The sequence below is a fragment of the Trichoderma ghanense genome (genome assembly GCF_004382785.1).
Source record: "Trichoderma ghanense strain CCMA-1212 chromosome Unknown scaffold_4, whole genome shotgun sequence".
NCBI classification, from domain to species: Eukaryota; Fungi; Ascomycota; class Sordariomycetes; order Hypocreales; family Hypocreaceae; genus Trichoderma; species Trichoderma ghanense.
The window spans coordinates 749,815-776,749 of NW_027395667.1; the positions used below are offsets into that span (position 1 = coordinate 749,815).

Here is a 26,935-nt window from a genome sequence, read left to right on the forward strand (position 1 = left end):
AGAAAAAAAAAAAAAAAAAAAAAAAAAAAAGAGCAATTTACAAGTCTCAAGTCCAGCGGCAACAAAGTAAGGTACACGAATACGAAAAGGACAAAAGCACGAAACGATGTCATAACCATAAGGTAAGGCAAGATAACTGATGAACGATGCTGCTTTTTTTTTTTATAACTTCAATGTCAAGAACACAAAAAGGGGAGAAAGAAAGCCAAAAAGCATCATAGCCCACCCCCATCCCCCCCGGTCATCTCTATCTGTCCAACTCCTCTCGTCAATGCTGGCCAAGTAAAATGCAAATAAGAAAATGAACATTCATAAACTCGAGCATTTCAAGACATCAAAAAGCATTCGGCCTGTTTGTTCGTGACACAAGCCACACAAGGCTAGCTCGAGTTGAAGCAGTAGGATACATAAAATGTCATGCCGCCCATAATGTTCGAAAAAAAAAAAAAACAAGAAAAAAAAAAGAGAAAAAGTCCAAAAAAGAGGGCGGACGCACGGAGAAAAAAAGCCACCAAAAAGGATGTGAGAGGGAACATGGTGTATGAAGAAAGGGACATCGACTCATTGTTGCCCAGCCTCGCCTTCGCTGCAAATCTCGCTCTTGATGAAGCCAGTGTGAAAGAAAAGATAAAACGTCCGACATTACTTTTCATGGACAAGCACAAAACGCCAAAAGAAACTTCGTCTCGCTAAAACCGACAAACCCGAAAGCAAGGGGGTATCGAAGCATGACGAGAAACCACCGGAAGCCGTGAGCGCACAACAGCGACACAGCGAGATCCCATACCGGCACAACTGTGGCCGACCAACCACCGCGGCATGGCCTTTCCGCAAGTGCGCGTCTGCATAGGAGACTTACTCATCGTCAAAGATCCTGTGCGTGTTTTCAATGACAAACTGAACCGCAAGGTTCTTGTTGTGCATGTCCGTCATCTCGCGCTCAATGCTGAGATCCCGCATAATGGTTGGCGCGAACACGACCGCCAGGTTTTTAGGCGACATCTGACGCAGGTTAGAGAGAGCAACTTATCGAGTGGCGATGGCATAGGGGAAAAGGTGACTCACCAGATTCTCGGGCTCTCGAATCGCCACGCGATGAAGATGGAACATGAGGAATTCCAGACAGTCGCGGTGGCTCTGAGGCATCGAAGTAAAGACCTTGTGGAGGTAGGAGCACCGTTCGGCCTCGTCAATGATGGCTGCAACATAACATTAGCTTACAATTCATTCAAAAAGAATGGCACAAGACTCACAATTCGACTCGAGCACTTTTTCGTAAACGTCAAATGTCAGCAGGGGGTTGGGCAGCTTTCGGAAGTACTGTTTCAAGACGCTCGTGACGGCAGTAATGTCGAGGTCGGGGTCGGAAATGTCGTAGTCCTCGTCCTTGTCGAAGCCCTCCTTGATCTGGTTGATCTGGGAGTTGCCGCCCGTCTTCCGGTAGATACCCTCCTGATCCATGCCTCTCAGCTCCACCTCTTCGATGCATCGAGTCACCACACTAGGAATCTGGCGATGCTCATACTCGCATCTCTCCGAGAGCTCGGAGCCAAACAGGGTCGAGGGAGGCTCGGGAGCTGCTTGCGCGACTACAACGTTGGCCGGGGCGGCCGGGCCCGTCTTGGCCGACGCGTTCTTCTTTCCAAAGAAGCCAAACTGCTGTTGATGCTGTCGTCCAGCAGGATGGTTGGCAGCTGCCGTGTTGGAGGCGTCGCCCTGGGCCACGGTCATGTTGTACGGGATGCCGATGCTGTCGCCGCCGGGAGCAGCCATGCCCTGCTGCTGCATTCTCTCGCGATCGTTCTGGAAAGCAACGACGGCGCGGCCGACGCCCTTGGTGATGTTCTGGGCCATTGTCTTGGAGCCCTTCTTCCAGTTGAACTTCTTGACTTGACCCTTCCGGACATGGACCACGGTCGGCCCGTGCTCGACAATCGTAGGGTCCTCGTCGGGGACGAGCGTCGTGCCCGTGGTCACGCTTGCGGTGTCGAGGTTGATGGACGAAGCGCCGCCCTTGTAGATGCCCAGGCCATTGGATTTGCCGTCGTTGCCAATCTGAGACTTGAAGCGCTCCTGGATCTGGTGCGTGAGGTCGTTGTTCATGTCCGCCAGCTGGGCGTTCTTGGAAGACAGCTGCTCAAACTCCATGAGAGCTCGGTCGCGCTCCGTCGCCGCATGGTTCTTCTCCTCAACGAGCTGATCGCGCTCCTCGTGGAGACGCTCGATTTCCTCGGTAAAGGACTGCTTGACCTTTTCGAGCTTCTCGACAAACTCCTTGATGGCGGACTCCTCCAGCTCCTTGACATCAATCGGGGCCTGCGTCTCCTTTGCCCGCTCGACGTATCCGGCCAGCACCTCCAGCTGTCGAATCATAATCTCGGTCTGGGTGTCCAGCACGGAAACCGTCTTCCTCTTCTCAATGAGCTTCTGGTTGATGCTCAGCAAGTCCTTTTCGGCGCCAAACTGCCTCTCCAGCTCGGCCACTCGCTGTTCAGAAGACCTGAGCTGCTGCTTGAGCACCGCGGCGCTATCCGGCGCCGTAAGCGAAGCAGGGCTTCCCGCGTCCTGGCCGTTGGCATCGTCTTGCGTCTTGGGCCAGCGAGGCGAGATGGCGCCGCGCGTCGTCTCGCTGATGCTGCGAGTGTGGGATGTCCGAGCCGCGAGGTTCTGGTTGGACTCGACGCTGCTCGTGCGGCCGTGGCGAACAGCGTTGGATACGCGCCTGAGGATCGATGACGAGCCCTCGTCGGCGCCGAGTATCCTGACCATGTCCTCCTCCATGGTAAAGTCCGCGCCGCTGCTCCACCTAGGAAGCTTGGGCGAGCTCGGCGAAGCTTGAGCGCCTTTGGGCACCGGCGGCGCAGGTTCTTTGGGTGGGCTCTGCGTGTAGCTGCTGGGAGGGACAGGCGCCGCTCTGGGCAGCATGTACGTATCAGTCAAGGGCTTATCAGTAGCACCAGACCTAGAGGGAGGGCTCTGGCGTGTAGCATCTTCTGTGGACGATTTGCCCTGCGCGGTGCTTGGGCTGCCATTGACTGAAGCATAGAAGTGTCAGTAAAGCGAACGGTATTGCATCATGGGCGTCAAGAGGAGGGTAGGGTTAAAAAAAATACCAGAGCGGGTAGCTGCCGATGGGACCTCCTTGCGCGGAATGGTCTTGTTCATGCTGTCAGAGCGAGGTCCGATCTTAGCGGTGGGAATCTCGTCATCTTGCGATTTGGAATCATAAGACGATCGTGAACCAGGCGTGCTGTCCATTGCCTTTCGCGGATCGGACTGTTGTGATGTGCTGTCTTTCCGCGGAGTGCTGGTGCCAGTCCGACTGGGAGTGCCGTCCTGCTGTTGAGGGACAGACTGCGAGCTATCGCTCCGCGACTCAGTAGGCCTTCTCTTCTTGGGAGCGTCCTGAGGCTTGGCATCGTCAGCGGAAGACGATGCCTTGGCGTCCGACTTGGAAGCGGATCGAGACGCCGGCTTTGATTGCGAGGGGTCGGCCGCGGCGGCAGCGGCAGCCGCTCCCATGAAGGCGATGTGCGTGGCGGAGGAATGCGAATCGGCGCGCTTATCAGACATGGATGGCCGAGGCGCACCCATATGCTCCTTGTCCCTCTTCTTGCTTGCCTCGCTAGTGCTCTCTTTCGGGGTGCCGTTGGGCGACTGGGCGCCCGTGTCGAGAGCGACGGATATCAGGAAGCCGTCGCCACCATCACCATTGTTAGACGTAATCGTTGAGTTGCGGTTTCTGCGATATGTGGTTGACGGCAGGCTAAGGCCATCTTTGCCATCGGCGGCTGCACGTTCCGGGGAGCGCGAGGCCTTGGAGCCGCCGCGAGACGACGACTCGTTGTGTCGATGGCCGGTGCGAGGGCGAGGCGACAGCTCTGTAGGCCCGTCAGGGTCGACGCGGTCGTCAGAGAAGGCATTGTTCGGAATGGCCCCCGGCGGGAGGGCAGGCAGAGACTTTTCCGGCACCGCTGGCGGCTGGTCTTTCTCCCGCGCCTTGGCTGCTGCGGCCGCCTTGGACTTTTTCCTTCTCCTTGCCATCAGGGTCTCGTAGCAGTCCATGCAGAAAATGCCCTGAGAGGTCCTGGCGTAGCGAAGGTTTTCGATCTTGCGCTTGCAGTTTCGGCAGCGGAAGCATGTCGAGCAAAAGGCCTGGTCGCCCGTTAGGATGGCCAAGTCCTCGATCTTGTTGCCGCAGGCCGTGCAGCTGTATGTGCAGTTGTTGCAGATGAGGGAGCCATCGCCGAGCAGCAGCAAATTGGCATCGGAGTCGAGGAGGGAGCCGCAGGTGGTGCAGCGAAAGCAGTCGAGATGCCACCGGTTGCCAGCTGGCAAAGACAGGCGTTAGCCACATACACTCATAAACATACAGTCGAACGAAAATCACGATCTAGACATATGTGACAAAAGCTCGTGGCGGTCAAGGACAAGGGGCTGGTTCTCGCCAACAGAGGCTGCGGCGACATTGGGGGGATCTCGTTCTCTCTTCCCCTGGCATTTTGCATTGGACAGTAACAACTCACCCAATTCAAAAGCTTTGCCTTCCTCGAGTATCTACAGGGCAAACGCCGTCAGTCGAGGCCTTGATCCAGGGGCTTATCCCGCAGCGCGAGTGGGATTACAAACCTCACCACAGCCCTTACAGGGGAACGCATCGTCCGCCTCCATCGGCGTCTCCAAATAGTCGTCCACTATGCCGGCAGACATGATGGGCTAGAGGCTGGAATAGACTTGAATCGGAAAGCGTCTTGCCAACACAATATATGCGTATATATATATGGCGACCAGCGCGGTGTCTGTATGCGGTCTTGCAGGCGGTGCGGTCTCCGATGTCTCTCGTCAGCAAAGCGTAGACGGCCGGGTCGTTGTAGGCGGGCTTGTTTGACGGGCTACGGGCTGAGTAGCACAGGCATCGATATGGCGAGCAAGCAGAAGCCGTTCCGTATCGTCGGTCTCGGAAGCCTCGCCCTGCCTCGTCGTGGCCAGAGCAAAGAGACTGGAGAGGAGAGGCGTCTTGGCGCAAGCTCTGGCTGCAGCAGAAAAGAGGCGCTCGTGGTCGGGCCTTGCGGACGGCTGGAGCCGGTGCTACACAGAGCAATGCAGTCGCTGGCTCAAGACAAGGGGGCTGCGGCGGGTGCGAGCAGAGGGGAAGATCGCGACAAGGAGAGAGAGGAGAGAAGAGGCGGAGGGAATAGCGGCGAGGCGGACAGAAGATGCTCAAGGATGGAGATGGACCACGGGGAGGGGATGTGCTGCGCTGGCCTTGACTTCAGTTGGTGCTGCTGGTCCATGTAGAAGCAGGTACCAGGGACTGCCACGCCAGAAAAAGACCCCCCCAAACGGACAGGAGACCCCCCCATATTGCCAGAACCCCCCATAGCGGCCCTCGCATACCGCCCGTAGAGGAATAGCCCCCCCATGGTCCCCTAAAACAGGTACGGCGCGGGTACTTCGTCCAGCGCTGACAGGGTGTTACAGGTTTCTGCGCCGTTGCGTCCCGTCGAGATGCAAAGTACCGGCCAAGTACCTGTCCCAAGTGAGACGGTGCAGATTCGTGGCAGAGGGCTGTTTGGCACGTTGTTTGGTTCATGTCGTGTACCTTAGCGTCAAGCCACGCAAATCAGCTGCGCGTGATGGTGAAGAAGGAAGACATGATGCAGGGCGACAGTTTACAGAGGTTGATGGACTGGTTTTCTCCTTTCTCATCGCCATTTTGGATGACTATTTCTGCGGAAAACCACAAACTCACGTCTTGCCCTCCCTCTCAGGAGCTTTATACGTTGTACGGTACCTCACCAAAAGATATTGAACGCACGCCGACGCCTGGAATGAAGACACGCGGGTGATACAAGAACCGACTTCAATCGGTACCGCCTCGCACATCTGTCCGAGCTGAGATCGAAGAAAAAAAGCACATGGTCGGATGTCACCATCTGCATGCAAGTTGGTTCCCACACACTCCTTACACGTACATGAGGTACATGCAATCTCGACCGCCCAACAGCCTCGCCAGCCCTCCAGGAACCGGGAAGCAATATGGCTTCCAGAATGAACTCAAGGGAATAGGCGAGAGGCTGGAAAGGCTTGAACCCCGTAGACTACCTTGAGCGACAATCAATAAAGGAGACGGTCGACTTTTAGTACGGAGGGTCTTTTGATTCAACGTTCGACGTCTTCCCATCGATTCGCACACGAACCGCTGTGGGACTTCTCTTCTCTTGGTGCCGGTGCCGGTACCGGTACCTGTACCTGGCAGGAGACGTGGCGCAGCTTGGTTCAACTGCAAAAGTCGAGCCAAGCTCAGGGGCTGCCCTTCAAGGACAGGAACAGGAACATTTGAAGAGCATCAATTGTGCGGTCCCGAGTACTTTGTACACGGGCTCACAAGGAGGCAAATTGCTCCTTTTCTTCCAGTCCTTTTCTTCTAGCATGTGCGAAGACGCATGTATTTCCTCGGTTCATGAATACCTCCTCCAAAAGAGGCTGAAACATGCACCGGGTGTCGATGCAAGTACATACAGGTACAAGGGGCCACATGCGGTGTCCGTTCTGCAGCAGCACGTTGCCATCAATCTGTGATTCGAGAGGATATGTAGGCATCTCCATCAAACCCCAACTTGGTCTCATCCACATGGACGACACATTTCGAGTACCAAAAGCAACTCTCACCCACACTCTCGAAGACGTCGATGCTACTCGCTCCCCGTACTCACCACTTCTTGTTGGTGCAAGTACCTCTACACAGGTCTAAAATGAAGGGAGCTACCGGTCCCCTCTTGGAGCTTTTCTCGCCTCAAGCCGCTTAACCGCCTCCACGGATAAGGGACTCGAACGAGCGGTCACCAAGACCAAGACCAACAGCCACGACTGGCGCACGTTTCCAAGCTCCAGCGGGTGTAGCGGCCTGCCTTGGCGCCGTCTGGGGATCGGCCGCGTGTCTGTTCAAATCTGTTACCGCCTGGGTTGTACGGAGGCTCGTCTGGCAACTTGTATGGGGACCGACACGATTCATCTCCTTGACACTCGCAAGAAGGCTGAAACCAACACTGTAGACCATCACCAACCGCGCTCACTATGACACACACATCCATACATAGAGCGACGCATTTAAATACGTGTCACCGTGTGTCGCAGCAGCGAGGCTCGTTGTAGTTTGCTCAGCTGACGCAGCATTGAAGCCAAAAACCACCTCGAGTCGCACGAATGGCCTCGTATGTCCATACAGGGTCCATGTACTGTACGTGTTCCCGCATCCTGCAGCGGAACAACCTTTTGACAAACGGCGCCCCGTGGCCTACCAGGAGGTAACATGCAGGTTACCTTATATCGGTATGGTAGCACGAAGACATTTTCTTCTTTCCAACGTTGATTGAACAACACTTGCCACCAATAGCCGTGGGTGCACGACATTAGCTTCATGGCTTGCTTTTTCTTCTCTTTGAAACGTCTCCTGCCTCCGAGGCTGTTTGCAATCGAGGTCTGGAAAGGAACAGGTATTGGAAAGTACTCCGTATCGTCAACTGTGTCTGGAGTTGGACACTCTTTGGACTCTTTGGACGAAGCCGGTTCCATGTCGAGTGAGAGACCAATTAACAAGACCAGGGGTTCCTCCGCCAAAACAAGCCGCGGGGATGTGACGGCTCAAACGATTCCACAATCCAGAAAGATCATCTCGACTTCCATCTGACTCGGCAGAGGGAATCGCGCAACTCATTTTTGCATATCAGCCCTTTCCCAACCCATCACTGGCGTCTCTGACCCATTTTCCTCATTGTTCAATTGAGACAACTAGCCGTGATGTCGAGCCCACATTCCAACATGTATTTCGACATTTCCGGGACATTGGAATTGGGAAGCAGAGAGGCTCCTGTTCATCATGTTGAATGATCCTTAGTCAGCATCCCACGCTGTTGTTTCACGGCATGAATCTGACCCCCCCTTCTTTTCACTAGGGCCGTGTTTCACCTTGATTGGACCTTCTCCCGGGTTTTGCCAGCGAACGTGAAACGAGCCTTGCGGGCATCAGATTGGCTCCGAGGTGGCGTTGGTTCCATGTTGCTTGAAGTGTCAAGGACGTGGTTAAATGAAGAGAGGAAGCGATAAATGAGCACGTCATTTTGCCGTATCGAATGGGAAGCTTGACTCGATGCTCCCACTAAATCCTACAGTTGGTTCTGAGCAATAAGAACTTCCGAGTGTAGTTTCTGTTGCCCTCGATTTGCTCACAACCGTAGTCGAGAATGAGAGGCTCAGGAATCAACCAGCACTTTGCATCAACCATATCGAGATTCCCTCTCACTGGTATCAATTCAGTCATCGAGATATTGAGCAGAGACTCGGTCTATACCCAAGCATGACACCCTTCTACGACCAACAGATCAAAACCACCAAGGCGCTTCATGTAAATGACCAAAGCCCGCGAATTGGCCGAACCAACTTCCCCATCCGTAGCTTGTCGCAGCCCGCGTCTATCGGAACCTTGTTCCCACATGCAGCTTTCTCTGACCTCTTGACTTAAAGTACTACCTACTCAACAGAGGTATTGCTTCAAATCCAATCGCCGAGGTCTCGGACAACATTGAATACATCAGGTGTAGCTCTCCACCTTATGAATCGAGTACCACAGCCCTCACACTGTCTCAGCCCACGGAGACTTTGGTGGACCAAAGTTCGCGATCATGCAGTACAATCGGACTCAACCGTTCCCCAAGTCCAGAAATGCATGAGACGACACCCCATGGCAATCTGACCACACGCACAGAACCCTTGTCGAGCTGTCGATCTGCCGACGAAGCCCTGCCGCTTCGTCCAGCTCTTGATTTTGAGCCCTGCCTCTGTTAGGCAACTGTGCCTCTCACTGTGGCCGGTGTTTCAGCGGATATTGGGCATATGTTGGTGTTTCGTTATGCCGTGAAGACATCTTCTTTTCTGCTTACCCCTTTTCTTTGCGCTGAGTTATTAGGGCTGCGAGATTTCCGTGAAACAGATCAACGTAAAGAGCTGAAGTTTGTGTGTCGTCACTCTTGGTTTGACAGCCATTCTTCAGACTGCTCAGTTGGCTACAGGGTCGCGTTGTGAATCAATGAGAATTTCCGCAATGTGTAATGTTCGTTGCCAAATTTGACACACTATCCATCTTGCTGTTCACAATCAGCATCAACGCCAGTTCATATGATTATTACCGTACGGTAGACGCACGTAGCAAAGACGACCGTCTCGCCAACCCTAATACCGATGCCATGGTATCCTAACAAAACACCAAACAATGCAAGATGAAAAAAAACAAATTTCCAACCCTCGCCCCCCTCACTTTTGACCAACAAGCTTCTTCACCTTCTCCAACAGCAGCGAGCTCTCCCTCCCCAGCTTCTTTTTGCCGTCCTTGTCCCTCGTCTTGGCCATGGCCTTCTTGAACCTCTCCCGCTCAGCCTGTTTCTGCGCGCGCTCCTCCATCCGCCGCTCAAACTCTTTCCTCCTCTTCTCGGCCTCCTCGCGGCGCTCTGCCGCCTTCTTGAGCTGCTTGTCGTAGTAGCCTGGGCGCCGAGTCCTGCGTCGCTGGCCGTCACTAGGACCAGTCGTCTTGTCGGGCTCAGCGCCGGCTTGTGCCATGCTCTCATCCTTCAGCATGAGCTGTCTGGCGGGATGGATCTGTTCGCCTTCCTCCACGACTTCGCCCTTGGCGTCATCTCCCCGAGCTGATGCTGCTCCATCATCGCCGCCCCGTTCGGCATCCTCATCGTTGCTGTGACTCGGCCGAGCTTTGGGCTCTGCAGCATTTAGTTCCTGCTGCTTGATCTTTGCGTACTGCTTCTTGATCTTTGCGTTGTGAATCAATTCACGCTTCTTCTTGTCAACTGCATAGCGGTCATCGTGTGAGTTTCAATTGTTCCCAACCCCAGTCATGCCTCATGTGAGGCAGTGAGAAATTGAACGTTACCTTTGCGACGCCATGGTCCGTCTGGCAAATTCTCAGGTCCAACTCTGAAGCCGTGCTTCTTCTTCATCACCTCGGCCGTTGTATCAGCGCCTTCTGACGTCGATTTAGGCGCCATTTAGCCTGTGTCGTCGCGATCCAGTCGCTGGTTTATGTCCCTTGATGTCTTTTTTTTTTCTTTCTTTTTTTTTCTCTTCTCACGTTATGCAGCAAAATTGGATGCCGGTGAGGTGCGAGGTGAGCACATGCCGCTAAGCCCTTTCAGTGCCATAAAGTGGAGGCAGCAGGACTTGCCGCTCGGTGATTGGGAGCCCCTCACAGGTGAGCACTGAAAGGCGCCCGAAACAGTGCACTAATGCAGTGGCCATGGGCGCTATATTCCAGCGGCAGTGCCGGCAGGTGGGGTGCTGAAGCGGTACGCGGCGGTGGCTGCGTGGACGCATACACGAGCAGGTATCCGGAGGTTCGATGGGCGGCGGAGCGCCAAGTCCGGCTTTATCAGCTGGATGCAAGTCAGTGCTAGCAACAGCGTCAGCGGTCCATGTGACGCCACTCGAGGTGAGACAGAGTTGCGCAATGCATGATTCTTCTATTTTCTATTGTTTGATATGTCGGGTGCAAAGTTATATGTGATGAAAGATTCGTATAGACACAGTGTTGCAGAGGACTCTGCATCAGGCATTTCTGCATCAAGGTCCAGTCCCCTTGCTGCCCACTAACATGAGGTGCCCGTCCGAATACAGCGCCCACCCTCGCCCCATTCCCGCTGTAAGTGATCCCCCAACTCCACTAACGCGCGCTATTCGGCTTCCCGCTATCGGCTTGCCACGGGCGCCATTTCGGGCTCCGACGTAATGTTTGCGTGATTCACCGCCCAGCAACGCCCCGGCAGTAAAGATAAACATGAGACATCGTCCATGATGCTCGTACAAACTTGACCATCTCACGGCTTCCTTCGTGCGACCCGAGCATCTCCAAACTCGGCCAACCAGGAGCGGCGCCGTCTCTCCCCTCGCTGTCCCTCGTCTTCGCCGTGACGCTACGCTCCCCTTGTTTGACCCGTGCCTGTGCCTTGTACGCCATACGTGTGGCAACCCTTGCGGCAGCCGTGGAGCAGCCGTGCAGCAGCCGAAGCAGAAGAAAAAGAATTGATCTTATTTTTCAACTGGCATCTCCCCGACTTGTACGTACTGGACTTGGTACTCGAGCAGGATCAGGCTCGGCATCGGGCTCGACTTCAGGCTTGGGCTCCAGGCACAGCGTCCCGCTTGAGTGAACCGCCTGGCCAGTAGATCGGCTCCGATGGTGACGCCTTTCGCTACCGCTGCGTCCATCGTCCCGGCGGCTCAACTCTCTCATGCTCATGATTTCTTCTCCTCATGATCCGGGACTTCCCAGCTGCTTTGGAGCCGCTGCGGAACACCACCAGAGAACGATACGCAAATGCCCATCTTCCAGGACGACATCTGCCATGTATCGCCGGCCTCCAGCCCCGTCGGCATCGAGCCGGCAGCCGCGAGGAATCGTCGCCTTTCCGAGGAAAGCCTCCGAACCGAGCTGTGCGAAGGGCCGGTTCCCGACAGCCCCATGCATCTCTCGACGCCAAAGGCAGACGAGGAGGCCGGCATCTCGGATAGAGCCGAGCTGATACAGAGGTTGAAACGGGGAGAGAGCCCGACTTGGATCCCTGGCAAGCATGTGAGTCTAGGCCTGGCTTCTGTGCTCTTGGACCCTTTGTCTTGTCTCTGCTAACCTAGGCCTCTGCAGCTTGAGTCGATTCTCCAGCGGGAGAACACCAACAACGCGCAAGAACAGGGTCGATCCTCGCCTGAATCGCCCAATCTCTTACCACCAGCGACGATCACATCCGAGAAGGTCAAGTCACCGGCGAATGTCGAGGCGAGACTGCGAGATGGACTTGATATCGAGCGGCCGAGGTCAGCCTTCCACAGCGGCGACTTTACGAGCGATGCAACAGCACCTGAGAAGAGGCAACACAACGGCCAAGGCAGAGACGCTGGCGAAGGGCGAGGGCCGCCTGAGCATGCCTGGTTCGCGACGTCGCCACCAAGGCACTTTACGCCATTTACGTACGGCGGAAGGGTCCACGGTGGGAGGACACGACTGGTGGAACACGACGGCGTGGATGGCTTCAAGTCGGACGGCTCGCCCCTGTCGACGTCGCTGTCTAGTTTCGTCTACCAACCTCCGACCAGCCCCCTCGCTCAGTCCGAGTCGAACGAAGATATCGATTTCTCCACGCCACCTGGGTTTCCCTCGGCCAGGCACAAGCCTGGACGGCTCACCTCGAGCTTCTCTGCTTCATCCCTCGCCCCCTCATCCTCGAGATCACGGCTACACAGCCTACACTCGTCACGACGAGAGGGTGCCCTGCCATACCAGGCGCACCAGCCTCGGCGCTCGTTGACTTCGGCGCCCAGTTTTGGACACAACCACCATACCGTCTCCTCTCCCCAGACGCCTGCCTTTATGCGATCTCGACGCCAGTCCTTTGGCTCAGACACGTCGCCGATCCAGCACGCTTCCATGGTTGGCTCATACGAAGAAAGTATTCTGCGTGGACGCATGTCAACAACGCCATCAAAGCCTTTCGAGTTCCTTGCCCAGATTGGCGTGCTGGGCAAGGGCAACTGCAAACCCAGCCTCCGATGCCCGCGGCATGTGACACTCCCTTTCCCGGCTGTCTACTACAGTTACGGGAGCGCTTCTCATGGGCGGACGCCGTCTGACGATGGTCCAAGCCCGTACGTTGGCCAGATTGACCTGGAGAACGGGCTATCCAATTCCGAAGAGGAGTCAAGGTCGCGGAGAAAGGCTCAGAGCCGGTACAGCGACAAGAAGCAACAGGCCGGCGGCGAGGCGGCCGGGCAAGACGCAGACACGGATGCGGATCGCGAAGGGCGCAGACCTAACAGGCTCAAGCGTCCATCGGGTGCGCCGAGGGCACCGCCGGGAGGAAGCTATAGAATCCCGGAAACCGGGCAGATTCAGATCGTCATCAAGAACCCAAACAAAACAGCAGTCAAGCTCTTCCTAGTGCCCTATGACCTGACCGGCATGATGCCGGGAACCAAGACCTTTATCCGGCAGCGCAGTTACTCTGCCGGCCCCATCATCGACAACGTGCCAAACATGTCTCAAGCGGACGCTGATCGTCCCATTCTCCGTTATCTCGTCCACTTGCATATTTGCTGTCCTGCCAAGGGGCGCTTTTACCTGTACAAGAGCATTCGCGTCGTGTTTGCAAACAGGGTGCCAGACGGGAAAGAGAAGCTGCGCAACGAAACGACTTGGCCGGAGCCACGCTTTTCCCCCTACAAGCCGATCCGGGTGATGAACCCTCCGCTCTCGACGTCTAGCGTTGCAGGGGCCATGCTGGCCAACGAAAAGGCTCTGCGACGACGCAGCCTGGGCCTGTTTATGAGCGGCAACATGCCAACCTTTGATGGGATGGACGGCATGCCATCTCCAGACCGAATGCCCATGGCGGCTCCATCTCCCAGCTGTGGTCGAGGCGGTGTGGTTCCTGTCGAGACGATTCCACTACGTCTTCCGCAGTCTATTAGCGCTGCTCACAACAATGATGGCGGTTCGTCTTCTCAGGCCAACACTGGCATGTCCTCCATCGACTCGAGATCGGCCGGCACCTGGGGCCCATCGCAATATGAAAAGCTCAACAGGGGCGATGCCGGCTATGGGGGCAACGCCTTTAACCGCTCAGGTGCCGGCAGTCCGCCGGGAAATGCTCCGGAGAGTTTGCTCTCTCAACGATTGCGCAGCCTGGGCGTAAAGCCTCAGCAGACTCCCGAGTGAGCATCTGGGCACCGTTGTGGCCCTTGTAAGATGACGTTGTCTGAATGCCTTGGATCTTGATCGGAGTTCTGTTTTTCTCTTCTGTTGAAGCCTGTTTGTTATCATATCATCACCGCACTCATCATGGGCGCTATTGGACATTGGGACTGAGGCTTCAGCTTGATCGAAGCTCTTCTTGGCTGGACATATCATCAAGTGTGTATAGAGAGTACTGTCTATTCCTTTATCTGATTTGCCCTGTGCGACTATGTAAGTAGTTCTTGCGGGTCCAGGCTCTGTGTTCTGAGAGCTTGAAAAGTACAGTTGTGTGCTTCAGTCATTGTATCAAGAAGCTGCGTAAGAGGAGTGTATTTTCAATCTTGAAGTAGTCAATATAATAAATTCCGTCTCCCATGAACTGCTTCTGTATGCGAAACATTGCTGCCATGTTTGTTGTCTCCATGATGTAGGTGGTTGAGTCTGGTATTCCAGTAAGCGGTATATCAGAAGGGCTGATGTACCCCGTTTGTTGAATATGGGCCTCATCTCAAGTGGAAGCTCTCTCAAGCACTTCATGTCAAACCCGAGTCTTGCTTTTTATTCTTTCTTGGCGACTCATGCCGGACAATGCCACGCAATGGCATCACGTCTCACCTCAAGACCATCCTCAGTGACCATGTACCTTCAAAAATACCCCGTGTGACGACCGTCCGCTCGTTTGCAACATCAGCATCAACATCAGCACCCAGATCATCCCCAGCGTCTAAGCCAAAACCGCCACCAAGACGAACATCAAATCCAAATCCCAAAATCAAATCAAGCCAAAGCATCGATCCTCTGTCGTCCACAAAGCAGCAGCAGCAGCAGCAGCACTCGGACCTAGAGTCCTTCCTCTCCGACGCCAAACGGCGCGGCCTAGACCAGAAATCGACCCTCTTCACGGGAACCCGATACGAATACCTCGTCGCCTCCCGGCTAACACGCTACGGCTTCTCATTGACGCGCGTCGGGAAATCATCCGACTATGGCATCGACCTCATCGGCGACTGGACAATCCCCTCCCCCTCATCAACTTCACCGTCCAGCAGCAGCATTGTGATTCGGGTCCTCATACAATGTAAAGCCGGCGACCAACGAATCGGCCCTCATCTCATCCGCGAACTGGAAGGGTCCTTTGCCGGAGCGCCGCCGGGGTGGCGAGGGGGAGGAGTGCTGGGATTGCTTGTTGGTGAGAGGGGGGCGACGAGGGGGGTCAGGGAGGCGTTGGGGCGGGCGGACGTGCCGATGGGGTATGTTTGGTGTGAAGGGGCAGGGGCAGGAGCAGGAGGAGGAGGAGTGAGGCAGATGCTGTGGAATCAGAGGGCGGAGGAGCTTGGGTTGGAGGGGGTGGGGGTGGGAGTGAGGAGGGGAGGAGGGGAGGGGGATGAGGTTGTGCTTGTGAGGAATGGGGAGCCGGTGCCGTTTGTGTGATGGATCGTGGTGGTGGTGGTGATGACGATGCTTGAGGAGAGTTGGTTGATATAGACACATGTTGCACGTGTTGAAGGATAAGGAGCAGGTCATCATATAACTACGCTCTGCAGGCCAATTGGAAAATGAGACAAAAGGGAAAAGGCATTCTGGCTTCAATTTCTTAAGTTGAGCAACATTTTCCTTGATAGTAACTCACTCAACATCAAATCCCATCCCCAGGCCACACACCCATCTCAATCCTCCCAAACCGCCGCCTTGGCCCTCTCCGCAGCCTCCCGCAGCCTCTCCTCCTCCGCCCGCTGCGCATCCCTCCTCTTCTTCTCCTGCTCCCTCACCGACCGCTGATACGCGCGCTGCTCCTCCGTCTGCCGCGGCGCCTTCAGCCCCAGTCCCGCGGCAATCATCCGCCGCGCCACCGCGTCCGTCTTCTCCGGCCTCCGCGCAGGCGTCCCGCTGCCGCTCCCCGAGGCGGATGCCGTCGCGGGGGAGCTGCTCTGGTCTGCGGCCCATTCGTACGACGAGTCCAGGGCGAGAGGGGAGGCTGGCGTGGGGGGCGGGACGGCGGGGGAGGTGGTGCTGGTTCGGCGTCTTCTTGCTGTTCGGCTTGCGGTGCTTCCTCGTCGGAGACGTCTTCGTCTTCCCAGGAGTCTGCGATGGGTTCGTTCTTCTTCTTGGCCTTTGGTTTGGGTTGGGAGGTTGTTGTTGTTGTTGTTGTTGTTGTTGTTGTTGCTGTTGTTGTTGCCTTGGGGGAGTCGATGGAGAGTTTGGAGATGGAAGAGGCCATTTCGTCGTTTTCTGGCTTGTGCTGCTTTGAGGCCATTGTGACGAAGGATATGGGTATGACGCAACGAGATGCCGATTGAATAACGCAGAGACGCAGCAGAAAGCTTGAGTTGTGTAAGAAAAGAGAGAGAGAGAGAGAGCGGTCAAGGTAGTTTGTCCCAGACTGTGTTGCCCAGCTTGTTCTCACAATCCGGATCTCTTGTTTACTTCCCCGCTCGAGCAAGTGAAAAGCGTGATTTGCTTTCTCAATATCTGTATGGCGTTTCCTCGTTTTCGTCAAAGGAATGGGGTTCGGGATAAGCCACTGAGAGAAGTTTTGAGTTGTGGCGATTGTGACTTGAACAGAGTTCAATGGCGGGTTGGCTGAGATTCGGGATAGTTCAAATGAGTGCCCGATTGGGATCACGTGCCCTCTTCGGATTCACATGCGATCAGGCCATTGTCAACAAGGCAAATTGAAACGCATCATGTTGCAGCCCCAATTACAAAACTCTCACGAAATCCCAACACCATCACCACGTTCATCATTCAGTAAGGAAACTGAACCTCATTTCCATCACACATACGTACATAACCTCGAAAACCACGTCAATCAACCCCCTTTTGTTCCAACTACCCGCCTCCTCCCCGTCCAACCTCCCCAGTCTTCTCCTTCTCGTCCTCCATACTCTCGTTCCAACAAAATATCTGCCAAAGGGGTATTATTTGCTTTTTTTTTTACACTTGACTCATCTATATGTTGCCCATGCCTTCCTCTCATTCAGTAAAACCATCTCACCGCATCGCAGCTCATGTTGAATAAAAACTCCCACATGCCTCATAAAGTGTCATGATCCAACCAAACGAACGACATGAAGAAGAAAAACAAAGTAGAGCATATATAACAAGGAAACAAAAAGAAAAAAAAAACATACGTCTATATAGCTTCCAACCCACGGGGCTTAAATAACGTCCCCATGCCCAGGGATATTCGTCATGTACAACCTGCTCGACATCTTCGGCACTGGCTGCGGAGGCGCTTTATCTCGCTGCCGCTCCCTCGACCTGCTCGTCAACCGAACAAAATTCGGCTGCGGAGGGGGCGGCCCCTGTCTTTGGGTCCCGTAGGTGCTTTCCAGCGAAAACGAAGAGCTGTCGTCCATGCTTCCCAGATCGATCCTTTCGTCGTCGGCGTCTGAAAAGCCGCCCATGCCCACTTCGTCGTCGGACGCCAAGTCGTGCGGGTAGTGGGACGGTGGTGCCGAAGGCGATGTTATGGAGCGAGCGTGGAGGCCTGGCCGGGGAGGTGATAAGACGCCGCCGACGGAGAATGCCCCTGGGTTCATCGTATTGGAGGCATTCACTCCTGAGAAGACTGCCGCGGGTCGGTCAACGAACCCGTTTTGGAACGAAGTGTTATTGTTGGATGCTTCATGCAGGATGGGCAATATCTGTTCGTCGTACAGCTCTGTCCCCGTCTCATAAGATTCGGGCGTAAACTCCGTGATTGTCATGGAAGAACGCCCGTCGTCGTCCGTGTGAGGGCTTGCAGGCTCATCAAAGAAGTCATCGAGGCTATCCAACTTCGTAACCAGGTCGCCAGGATGAGCATCGCCGCGCGCCTCATCGGAGAGCATCGTCTCCGTCCGGTCCAGCGAGTCAAAGTATCCATACGGGAAATCTTCCGAATGGAACTCGACGCCGGCAGTCGGCGTGGGCTCGGTCGATGAGCCCTCGGCGCTTTGGCACATGTAAAACGCGGCATGGATGTTGGCCCTCGTCGCCTCCGTCTTCTTCGCGGGAACCGGAATGGCCCATCCAGACAGCTCCGGAATGCCAAACAGGCTCTGAGCGCGCCCGTACTCCTTTCGCACGGCCTTTGATGTCAGGCGAGCCATGCTCATCCTCAGGTGCTGTTTGTCCATATGGCTTCCAGACATGGTCATGATGTTGTCCAACACCTCCAGCGCTCCCATGCAAAACTCAGACTGCAGAAGACGTAGCAGCGGCGATATGAGGTCAGACCCGTGAACGGCAATCTCCGGGTTCCGCATGTCAATGTCCGGAATCACAATGCAGAGGATACGCATGGTCTGAACCTTGACCCAGGACAGCGAGTTCGTCAGCAGCCCGATCAGAAACGTAATCATCTTGAACTCCATGTGCGGCAGATAAAACTCGCGAAGCGCTGCATGGAGCTGAACCATGAAGTCCTCGGCGCTTTGGAAGCGATCGGAGATCAAGCCGTCCAACACATGCCCAATGCCCTCGAGGCCCTGCCGATCAGACTCGGAGAGCAGAATATTGGCGGTTGTGAGAGCCTCCGGGCTAAGGCCACCGCGTTCAAGCTCGTCCAAGAACCGAGGGAAATTCGCCAGCAGAGCAAAGAACAGCCGGTTGTCGTCGCCAATGAGGCCGTCTCCGGGAAGCTTGACCAGCTTGTCCATAATGTCAAGCGTCGGCTGCCAACAGAGAGACGATCGCAGTCCTTTGTGAAGCAAAGGCTGGAGCCCTTCAAACTGGCCCTCCCACCGGCTTGGCTGTCCGTCTGCAATCAACCTCCTCACATTCGGGGCTCTGAAATCGACCTTGTCAATTAGGACGTCTAGCATCTCTACCGCCTCAAGGAACTCTCGCTCGTTGATCGACTCCAAGCATGCGCAGGTAGTCCAGAACAGCTGCGGGAAGGTGATGAGATTCTCAGGATCCAGCTTGACAATGAGCGTCTTGAGAGTCGTCAGGATCTCCATGGAGAATGCTTGGATCTCAGGGTCTTCGTCCGCAATGGTATTGGACAGACGAGCGAGCATATCTCCAAGCATGAACTGATCCAAAGAGGTGAGGACGCAACGGAAGATTTGAAATGAGCGGCATGCCAAGTGCCTAACAGGACATGATGTAGCCCACGTCAACGACAACCTGCCCCATTGCTCCTTGATCCCCGGGAACGACACCTCAAAGGTCCTGACAACCTCGTTCGTGAGGTACTCCATGCCGGGGGGCACCTTGTTCTCATGGTCGTAGACTTTTCCGTTGCTGTCTTCGTAGCTCCACACCACGGAACGATCATGCTGACGAACCAAATCTATCAGTTCTTCTATCGACTCCTTGTGATGCGGATCTGTCTGGTCGTCGATGCGCGACATAACCAGCTCGTGAATGAGATGCACCAACATCTCGCGAGCCTGGTCCTGCACCAACGGCGTATAGTGATCCCAAAGCACGGTGACGACATGCAGCAGCAGTGGCACGCTATCCTGCGCGAGGAGCACCGGAGACACCATAAGATCCACGAGCAGAATCAGCGAGAGCTGGCCGAGAGAAAAGCCAGCCTGCTTCGTGCCGATGGGAAGTGCCTCTGCCAAGTCGGCGCAGTACGGCATGCTGCTGGTATCCGGCGGTGTCTGCGCCATCTCCCTCTTCTCGATGGGGACCATGGCCTTTGGGTTGATCTGCGTCAGCAGAAACTCGACCACTTTGCTGCCTGGCGGGCTGTTTGACGTCGAGAGAAAAACGACAATCTGCTTGGCATACTCGACAAAGTTCTGCTCGCGCCGCTCCAGGCACAGCTGCATGATGAAATCGAGCACGAGGCGCACGTTGCCGGGGTGTGGCCCTGTAGCGAGGGCTTGCCACAGCGCCTGAACTTCATTATGCAGTGCACCTCCTGACTTGATTGTGATCTCCAGCAAGTTTGCCAAGAGGACGTAGGACTCGGCAGTAGGGCCTCCGTTGGGATCCAGTGTCAGTTCGATTGCCTGGATCCACGGCAAGACAACGGCAACGACGTTTCGTTGCATGGCTGGCTGCAGGTCCTTGAAGTACAATGTAAACTCGGAGATGACGTGGAAGGCGAGCTCCGTATACTGGTTAGCCAGACGCTTGGAGATTTCAAACTGAGCCAGCTTGTACACAGCCTGAGTCTTGTCAGAGACGCTAATGTCAAAGTCCGAAATCTTGGAGTTCCTCTGTTGACGAGTCTCGAGCACTCGCAGCAGAGTCGAGGACTTGGACCGAACCTCGCTCTGGTCATTTCCAAGCATAAACAGGCACAAGGCGATGAGCTTCCAGAAAGGACAGGGGTAATCGCCGTGGTCCTGCAAGACCTCGACCGTGACCATGAAGTAGCTCTCCAGCACTTTGGATACGTCCGCGAGGTAACAACGCGCAATGCAGTGCTCCAACAGGTACGGATATTCTTTGTTGTGGACCACCAGGTTCTTGAGAGCTCTCCTCCCTATGACGTTCATCTTGTCGCTGCCCGAGTTGAAGATGGCCTCGATCCACGCAAGCATTCGGCGAATGTCGAATTGCAGCGTGGCACCGCTCTCCGTCGTCAGGCTGATGGGCCCGCCGCAAAGGGAAGCCATGGCACTCAGGGCCGCAGTTCTGAGGTTGCGCTTCTCTATCTCCATCGCCGCAGTGGCCGTGCCTCGCTCGCCCAGAGACTGCTGGTCTATCAGATTCTGCCGCATATTGTCTTCCCTGGCCCGAACCTGGTTCTGGTTGGGCGAGAAACCGCACCAGTCCTCCATGAGGGAGAATGCTGATTTCCGAGACTCGAACGTCATCCAGCGAGTAGGGTCGCTAGTCCGGTTGATCCCTTCAAACAGCGACTCCATAAGGCCACAGTAGTATCTCCGCAGCTTCTGAAACTCCCAGTCCATCTGCACTTCTCCGTCCATCAGGAACAGCTTGAGATCTCTGGCGTACGCAGTCAATGTGCTGAGGAAGAAGTCGGACTGATAGACAAGAGGATCTTTCAGGAAGTGCGAGGTCAGTTTGAAAACATGCGTGATTTCTGTCCTGAGAAGATCCATCTTGCGATTCCTGCGGGGGCTGCTGTATGTTCGCTGGTGGATTCTCGCACGAGCTTCGTCATTGCAGCGAGATACCTGACCTTGAAGCTCTTCAAGCAGTGTCTGATAGATGTGGATGTTGATGGAACCCATGGCAACGACAACGGCATCCCGCACAGATGCCGACGTGGCAGACAGGAGCGGGATTAGGTACTTGAAAAGCGTTCTCGCTGTCACGATCTTGTCCGTCGAGGAAGATTTCGAGGATTTGCGTGTGTGCTGAATGGCGTCCTTGGGAATACTCTGGGGCGGGCTCCCAGGATCCGCCAAAGTGGTGCAAGCAAAGATGAGATACAGCTTCCACTGTTCCACGATGGACTCCGGCTGAGTAGTGGGCGACCGAGGCACCGGCCGGTTATGGTGAACGCCCTCGCCAGTATGGAGAGGGCCTCTTGAGGGTTCGGACAGGTAGACAATGGGCTTGTACATCTGAAGGACGCGGTTGCAGATCAGGTCTCGGCAGATTGTGACGGCAAACGGACACTTCTCAAAGGCAATCCGCATCAGGTTAGGGAAGATCTTGAACCACAATGTCGTATCATAGGTCACTTCACTGGTGCACAGCTCGACGAGGGCGCCTTTGCCGTTGCCGTTCTGCAACCCTCGTTGCAGTCTGCTTCGCTCAGCGACGGAGAGATGCTCGTCGTTAAAGTTCATCACCTGAGACGAGTCATTCTCGAGAACATTGATCAACCTCAGCGAGTCTTTTTCTTCAGATGGGTCCTTTCCGAGAGCTTTATCAAACTCGGTGATGAGGCGAAGAACCGTGATGGCAAAGTACCGAACGCGTCGTGACTGGGAGCAGAGGAAAAACAGCCCGTGTGCCTCGGCCTGGTCAACCTCTGCCCAGATGCTGGATAGATCCAGCTTCAGGGCTCGGTTGTCAGAGCCGTTTGCCTCGGAGTCGCCCGCAGCAGCAGCAGCGTCTCTGGACTTTTGCTTGATCTCCTCGATCCATATCTTCAGCAGCTCGACATAGAGCCGCAGCGTGTTCTCGATATGGTTCGCCCCCAGCATTCCTCCGTCAGACATGGTCGAGTACCGATCATCAAAGTTAAAGATGAAGCGTGCAAAGCCCATAGTGACCTGCTGCGCGTGGGACTGGCGAGCAATGGCTTTGAGGGAGTTTGCAGAAGATTCAGCAATGTTGTACTGGACGTGAGCAGTGCCCGTGCATAAAAGATTAATTAGAGAGTTGAAGGGTATATCGACAGAGAGGCAGCGGGGAAGGGCTTGCACGGCAACGTGCAGCAGCTCGTAAAATGCTTGCTTCTGATCGGCCGCGCTTTGATGCTCGTCACGGCGGGAAAAGGTGAAGGATTCAGAGATGGGCGTCTTGGGGCCAGGGCTGCCAAACTTTTCATCCAAGGCAGCCTGGCCACCAAAGGTGTTATCGCACACAATGGTGATCTTGCCGAGAATTTCACAAAACTTGAGGTAGTACTCTCGGACACCGTCGGTGAGTACGTGGGTGAGCACGGGACGCGAAACGTGAGATTCTCTTATTGTCGAAGACGACGGGGCCGACGTAGACAGAGAAGCAGTGCGAGGCGGCGCCAACATGGGCGATGCGGGGAATCGTTCAGGGATGGCCGTGGTTCCCGAATCGTACATCTGGGGGAAAGGTGGCCGGCCTTGCTCTCCCTTTTCCAAATCCGACATGATGCACAGGAAGGCTCGGATGCCAACCACGATCCTGTCCGGGTCCAGCTGCTCGACTCTCAGCTCTTTATTCGCGATAAAGAGCTCGGCATTGATGAGAGGGAATATGATGGTACGGAAGCAGAACTCGGGGTATTTGAAGCCGATGATGCGAATAATCTGAATCAGGGGCTCCGTGATGGTGGCGTCAGATGCGACAATGCTGCGCTTCGAGGGTGGTAGCACCAGCTTGATCACATCTTCCAGCTTACGCGCCACGCTCTGAAAGGTGTCGTTGGTACGATAGAGGTAGGTCCATACCAGGCGAGAAATGACTTGCAGGCACAGCGGCTTCGTCAGTCTATCCTTTACTTTCGTCTGCAGAGGCAGGATCAGCTGTAGCCACTGGGCTCCGAAGTTGTCCGGCGAAGAAACGCAGAGCATCGTGGCCGTGAGCGGGAACGCAACAGTCCAGTGTCGCGGCTTGGTAAACATCTGGGCCAACCGTGGCCCGATAGCGGCCACGACCTCCATCCACTTCGGATGCATCAGGTGGCTGTTGCTCGCCTTGGAAGCGATCCCGAGCAGCAGCAGATCGATAATCTGGCAAAAGGCCGTCTTCACTCTCTGGCCGTGGGATCTGTTGAAGAGGCGGCCCAGCGCGACGAGGAAGTCGCACGACTGCTCCCAGGCATCTTCGGGCGATATCTTGATGCGGAGGTGTTTCATGCCACCCAGCACAAGGTCCATCTTGCCCTCGTTGGCATCGCGAAGGGACAGAGAGGTGGGACTCTTGGTCACGCGCTCATTCAATTGATTATCGAGATCTTCAATGAACCTCCGGGTGACGCCGACAAAGTTGATGTCGCTCATGTGGCCTAGGAGAAGCGCGAACAGATTCCAATTGGCCATCTTCAAAGGCGACGCCAGCAACTGTTCGCTATCGGCGATCTTGAGCTGCCCAAAGATGATGCTCTCCAGCTTGTCTTCCACCTCGGGGGTGATGGCTGCCAGGCTGCTTTGACAAATGACCTCGAGCAACACGCGGCAGAGGATATAGATGGACACGGTTGAGCGGCGTTCCTGCTGGGCCACAAACTCTTGCTTCGAGGCCAGCAGACTGCCGCTCGAGAGGCCACTGTCGGAGCCATTCGAGATGACGGGTCCTATCGGGACGGGTTCGGTGTTTCTGCGCAGCAGCGGCGACATGGGCTGCGCCGCTCGCGATTGTTGCAGTTGAGCTCTCGCCTCGTTAGCAGCATCGCTTTTGCTCTTCCTCCAGAGCATCATCGAGTCGATCAGGTTCTTCGGCTTGGGGCTCGCGATGTGGCCAAGGGCCACAATGAGCTGGTCGAAAGCCGGGTCGACACCGGGACCGCATATCTTTTCAATCTGAGGTTCGGGGTCGAACGGGGTGGTGATGCATTCGTTGAGCTTTTCCTCCGCTTGGGCGATGAACTGTACGACCGGTGTGTAAGTATGTCGTCTTTATCTTCACGTCCCTTTGCCATGCTTCAACTCACCGACGTAAACAGCACATGCAGAGCATATTCGCCCACAGTCTTCTGCTCGTCTCGATGGTGGCGGGACGAGCGCGACGGATGGTCTCGCCTCGACTTGCTATGCATCCTCTCTGCCCTCCGAGAAGGAGCTGTGCCTGGGGGGGTGACGCCGTTGCCGGAGGGCGACCGCTTCATCGGATATGTTCCATCGCCGGAGCTTGTCACCTGCCCAGTCGGTGTAGCGACAGGCCTGGGCGAGCCAGTAGCATCTCCCTCCAAGCGTGCTATGGCCGACTGAATGTCCATGCGGTCGAGCCCCAGTCCAGCGGCCGCAATCATCTGGGGACTGAGCGGGTTGGACGAGGAGCTCGCGCCGCTACCATTTCTCGAGTGCTGGATGCCATGGACGATGGACGTCTGGCGGTGATGGCCATAGGCGGACTTGGCCGTGCCGAGAGGCTGGTCAGCTCCCCCGGCGGCGTTGGATCGTGAGTGAGGGCCGAGGGTTCGCGGCGACGTGAGGACCAAGGGCACTGGGATCGTCTTTTCGGCCGGTTCGGGGGGAGGCGCTGGATGGGGATGGCGCAAGGCCGGGTCCACGGCTGGGGGCCGATACGTCTGTTCCCATTCGGCATCTTCATCGAGCCTCGCCGCAGACCTCGGGAACTTGGCGGAATCGTGGGAGTTGTCTGGCGCCGGTTGCGAGGGCACTGCGCGCGATCATCTGTCAGCAACTAGCCGTTGGAGAAACGAGGTCTTGCGGTGCGCCCGTCGACGCCGCACAACATTGAAGGCATCGCCGTCCGATGTCTCGCTCGTATATTGACGGCATTGATCAACCAATCAACCGATAGATCGATCAATGAGTCGGGGATGGTGAACAAGGGTCGACGCAGCTCTCGTTTTCTTCCTCTCCCTCTCTCTCTCGCGCTCTCTCCCCTTGTTCCTCCATCTCCGCCGCTGCCACCGTCTCTCTTTCACTTCCTCTCTCCGTCGTTCGGTTACTCACCCATCTCGAAGCGGACCGCAGCCCAATCCCATCATCTGCCTTCGACACGGAGCATGCGCTGTTCCAACGATGACGCCAAACAGCTCTCAGCCAGTACAACGGACACGGCTGCAGCCGGGAAGCACAGAGCAGGGAAGCACAGCAGCAGAGTTAATTTAGCCTGGGCTCCCCCGTTACGCTGCCCCGAGCGAGCACGGCTAAGTCCTTATATGGGCCCGGTCTCTGGGCTCTTCCGACTCTGCTACTCTCTTTTCTTCTTTTTTCCTTTTTTTGCTCCCCAGCCGCCTGGGCTCTTGGAAGGTGTCTTGCGAGAGCTGCAAGGGCGTTTGGGCCGGTCCTATCAGCTGTGTCGAACGTGATAGAGGGAGGGGCAGATTGGCGGGCAGGCGATTGGGCGCGGATTAAGGGTCCTCCGGGATGCGGAGCTAGGTCGAAATCTGAATAGCATTATCTTGTCTCTCCTGCGCTGCCTCTTGGATTCTATCCAACTTCTTGTCTACTCCGTGATCGCTCCTTTTTGCCTCTCCCTTGCTTTCTGCTCCCTTGACTCTTTGCTTTTCATCCTTGCGGGGTTGCTCTGGGCCGCGTTGGTTGCAGCATGTAAGGGAGACGAGACACACAAAAAGTTGCGGATTCCAGGGTAGCGAATTGGGTGCTGTCTGACGCCATTGCCGCCGGGGAGAAGCATGACCACCGCCTCTGCGGTCATGCACTCTTTTGCAGAGTTGAGCCGGTGGTCTCGAGTATTGAAAAAGAAGGGTAGGTGAGAATCAGGAAGGCTGAGGGCAAGGAACGTCCCATAGGTGCATTGGAAGAATACCTGACCTTCTGGGTATGTCAACGCCTACTAGGTACTCAGTAGGAATTGTCACGACACACTCAACAGCTGCCGTGGATTTCGAGCTCGATGCCGAGGCCTGCTCTATGCCAACCTGACAGTACCGGTCTGCCGGCATCGTGGCCCAAATAGCGTCAGGTGGCGTACTCTAGCAAATAAGTGACCAAACAACGCCGGCACTCCCATGTATATACGGGGGAATCGGAATCGGCAATGGATACAGTAGATTCGCGGGGAGCGGATAGATCCTCAAAGCTTCTGCATTGAAACTCGGCAGATTGCTTCGTCTACCCACGGCTGTCTTTCCATTCGGCGATCTGCAAGCGGACGTCTTCTGGGAGCTGATGAAAATGCCAGGAGGCTTTGCCGATGGCTGACTGACAGCTTGCCAATTGCCTCCGCGGACTTCCCGAATCACCCCCCCAGCCAAATGTGAGGAGGAAGGCCCATGACGCTGCTGCTCGTTTTCAGATCGAAGCCCGTCAACGGTGACTCCCTGTGCGCCGGCGCCGGTGCATATCATGAGCCGGAGCGATGGCAAGCCTGCGGCAGCGTGCTACTGCATTTGCCGTCCGGAGTCCTCCGGACGACTGTCTGAATGCTGGTCTTGACATCAACTGCGACATTGGCGGGCAAGGGCCACAGCGGACGGCAAATCGCAATGGAAGCTGGACGACGGAAAAGTATCTCGGCAAAGCGTACGTGCAATATAGGCATCATCACTTGTCTGCACCATGGCCTAGTCATGGCTTACTGTTGCATGCACGGATCATGAGTGTAACCCTCCCATCATCGACGTCCCCTCGCGGCCAGCCTATTCATCTTCGATCGCCTCTACCGACTCCCAGTAGGTCTTCGTCCTCGGTGTCTCAAGATGAAGTACGCGTATAACAGCACGGAATATTTGCGTACTCGTACAGAACATGGAAGCAAGGAGTGCGAATCCCTTACTCGTAGTATTTAATGGGGACTGGCGTGGTACCTGGCTGTCCGCCACAGACTGCTGCACTTGTCCGTATCTCGGCGGTGCCATTTGCTGATCCCCCACGGCACCGTACGACTCGGACTCCATCCACCGTACTCGGGTTTTGCATGTCGTGT

The 26,935-nt window shown here is 55.6% G+C and overlaps 8 protein-coding genes across 8 annotated transcripts; 3 read left to right on the plus strand and 5 right to left on the minus strand.

Annotated features, from left to right (window-relative positions):
* Nucleotides 1-855: 855 nt before the first annotated feature.
* Nucleotides 856-4,710, minus strand: CCMA1212_004411 (Beta-chimaerin; the record flags this gene model as incomplete). The annotated part of the gene is made up of 6 exons (XM_073701716.1): nucleotides 856-1,002; nucleotides 1,066-1,199; nucleotides 1,254-3,035; nucleotides 3,114-4,331; nucleotides 4,527-4,557; nucleotides 4,630-4,710. 6 exons carry the CDS (start codon nucleotides 4,708-4,710, stop codon nucleotides 856-858), a joined length of 3,393 nt encoding a protein of 1,130 aa, XP_073559405.1.
* A 210-nt stretch (nucleotides 4,711-4,920) lies between these two features.
* On the plus strand, nucleotides 4,921-5,298 carry CCMA1212_004412 (uncharacterized protein; the record flags this gene model as incomplete). The annotated part of the gene is made up of 1 exon (XM_073701717.1): nucleotides 4,921-5,298. One exon carries the CDS (start codon nucleotides 4,921-4,923, stop codon nucleotides 5,296-5,298), a length of 378 nt encoding a protein of 125 aa, XP_073559403.1.
* Nucleotides 5,299-9,309: 4,011 nt separating this feature from the next.
* CCMA1212_004413 (uncharacterized protein) lies at nucleotides 9,310-10,055 on the minus strand (the record flags this gene model as incomplete). Its single annotated transcript, XM_073701718.1, has 2 exons — nucleotides 9,310-9,857; nucleotides 9,941-10,055. The coding sequence occupies 2 exons, from the start codon at nucleotides 10,053-10,055 to the stop codon at nucleotides 9,310-9,312; spliced, it is 663 nt and encodes a 220-aa protein (XP_073559402.1).
* Nucleotides 10,056-10,310: 255 nt separating this feature from the next.
* On the minus strand, nucleotides 10,311-11,302 carry CCMA1212_004414 (uncharacterized protein; the record flags this gene model as incomplete). Its single annotated transcript, XM_073701719.1, has 3 exons — nucleotides 10,311-10,439; nucleotides 10,868-11,002; nucleotides 11,129-11,302. The coding sequence occupies 3 exons, from the start codon at nucleotides 11,300-11,302 to the stop codon at nucleotides 10,311-10,313; spliced, it is 438 nt and encodes a 145-aa protein (XP_073559401.1).
* Nucleotides 11,303-11,380: 78 nt separating this feature from the next.
* CCMA1212_004415 (uncharacterized protein) lies at nucleotides 11,381-13,771 on the plus strand (the record flags this gene model as incomplete). The annotated part of the gene is made up of 2 exons (XM_073701720.1): nucleotides 11,381-11,635; nucleotides 11,705-13,771. The coding sequence occupies 2 exons, from the start codon at nucleotides 11,381-11,383 to the stop codon at nucleotides 13,769-13,771; spliced, it is 2,322 nt and encodes a 773-aa protein (XP_073559400.1).
* Nucleotides 13,772-14,377: 606 nt separating this feature from the next.
* On the plus strand, nucleotides 14,378-15,220 carry CCMA1212_004416 (uncharacterized protein; the record flags this gene model as incomplete). The annotated part of the gene is made up of 1 exon (XM_073701721.1): nucleotides 14,378-15,220. The coding sequence occupies one exon, from the start codon at nucleotides 14,378-14,380 to the stop codon at nucleotides 15,218-15,220; it is 843 nt and encodes a 280-aa protein (XP_073559763.1).
* A 236-nt stretch (nucleotides 15,221-15,456) lies between these two features.
* Nucleotides 15,457-16,043, minus strand: CCMA1212_004417 (uncharacterized protein; the record flags this gene model as incomplete). The annotated part of the gene is made up of 2 exons (XM_073701722.1): nucleotides 15,457-15,712; nucleotides 15,784-16,043. The coding sequence occupies 2 exons, from the start codon at nucleotides 16,041-16,043 to the stop codon at nucleotides 15,457-15,459; spliced, it is 516 nt and encodes a 171-aa protein (XP_073559762.1).
* A 904-nt stretch (nucleotides 16,044-16,947) lies between these two features.
* Nucleotides 16,948-25,000, minus strand: CCMA1212_004418 (Cell morphogenesis protein PAG1; the record flags this gene model as incomplete). The annotated part of the gene is made up of 3 exons (XM_073701723.1): nucleotides 16,948-23,943; nucleotides 24,009-24,697; nucleotides 24,997-25,000. The coding sequence occupies 3 exons, from the start codon at nucleotides 24,998-25,000 to the stop codon at nucleotides 16,948-16,950; spliced, it is 7,689 nt and encodes a 2,562-aa protein (XP_073559832.1).
* Nucleotides 25,001-26,935: the final 1,935 nt, after the last annotated feature.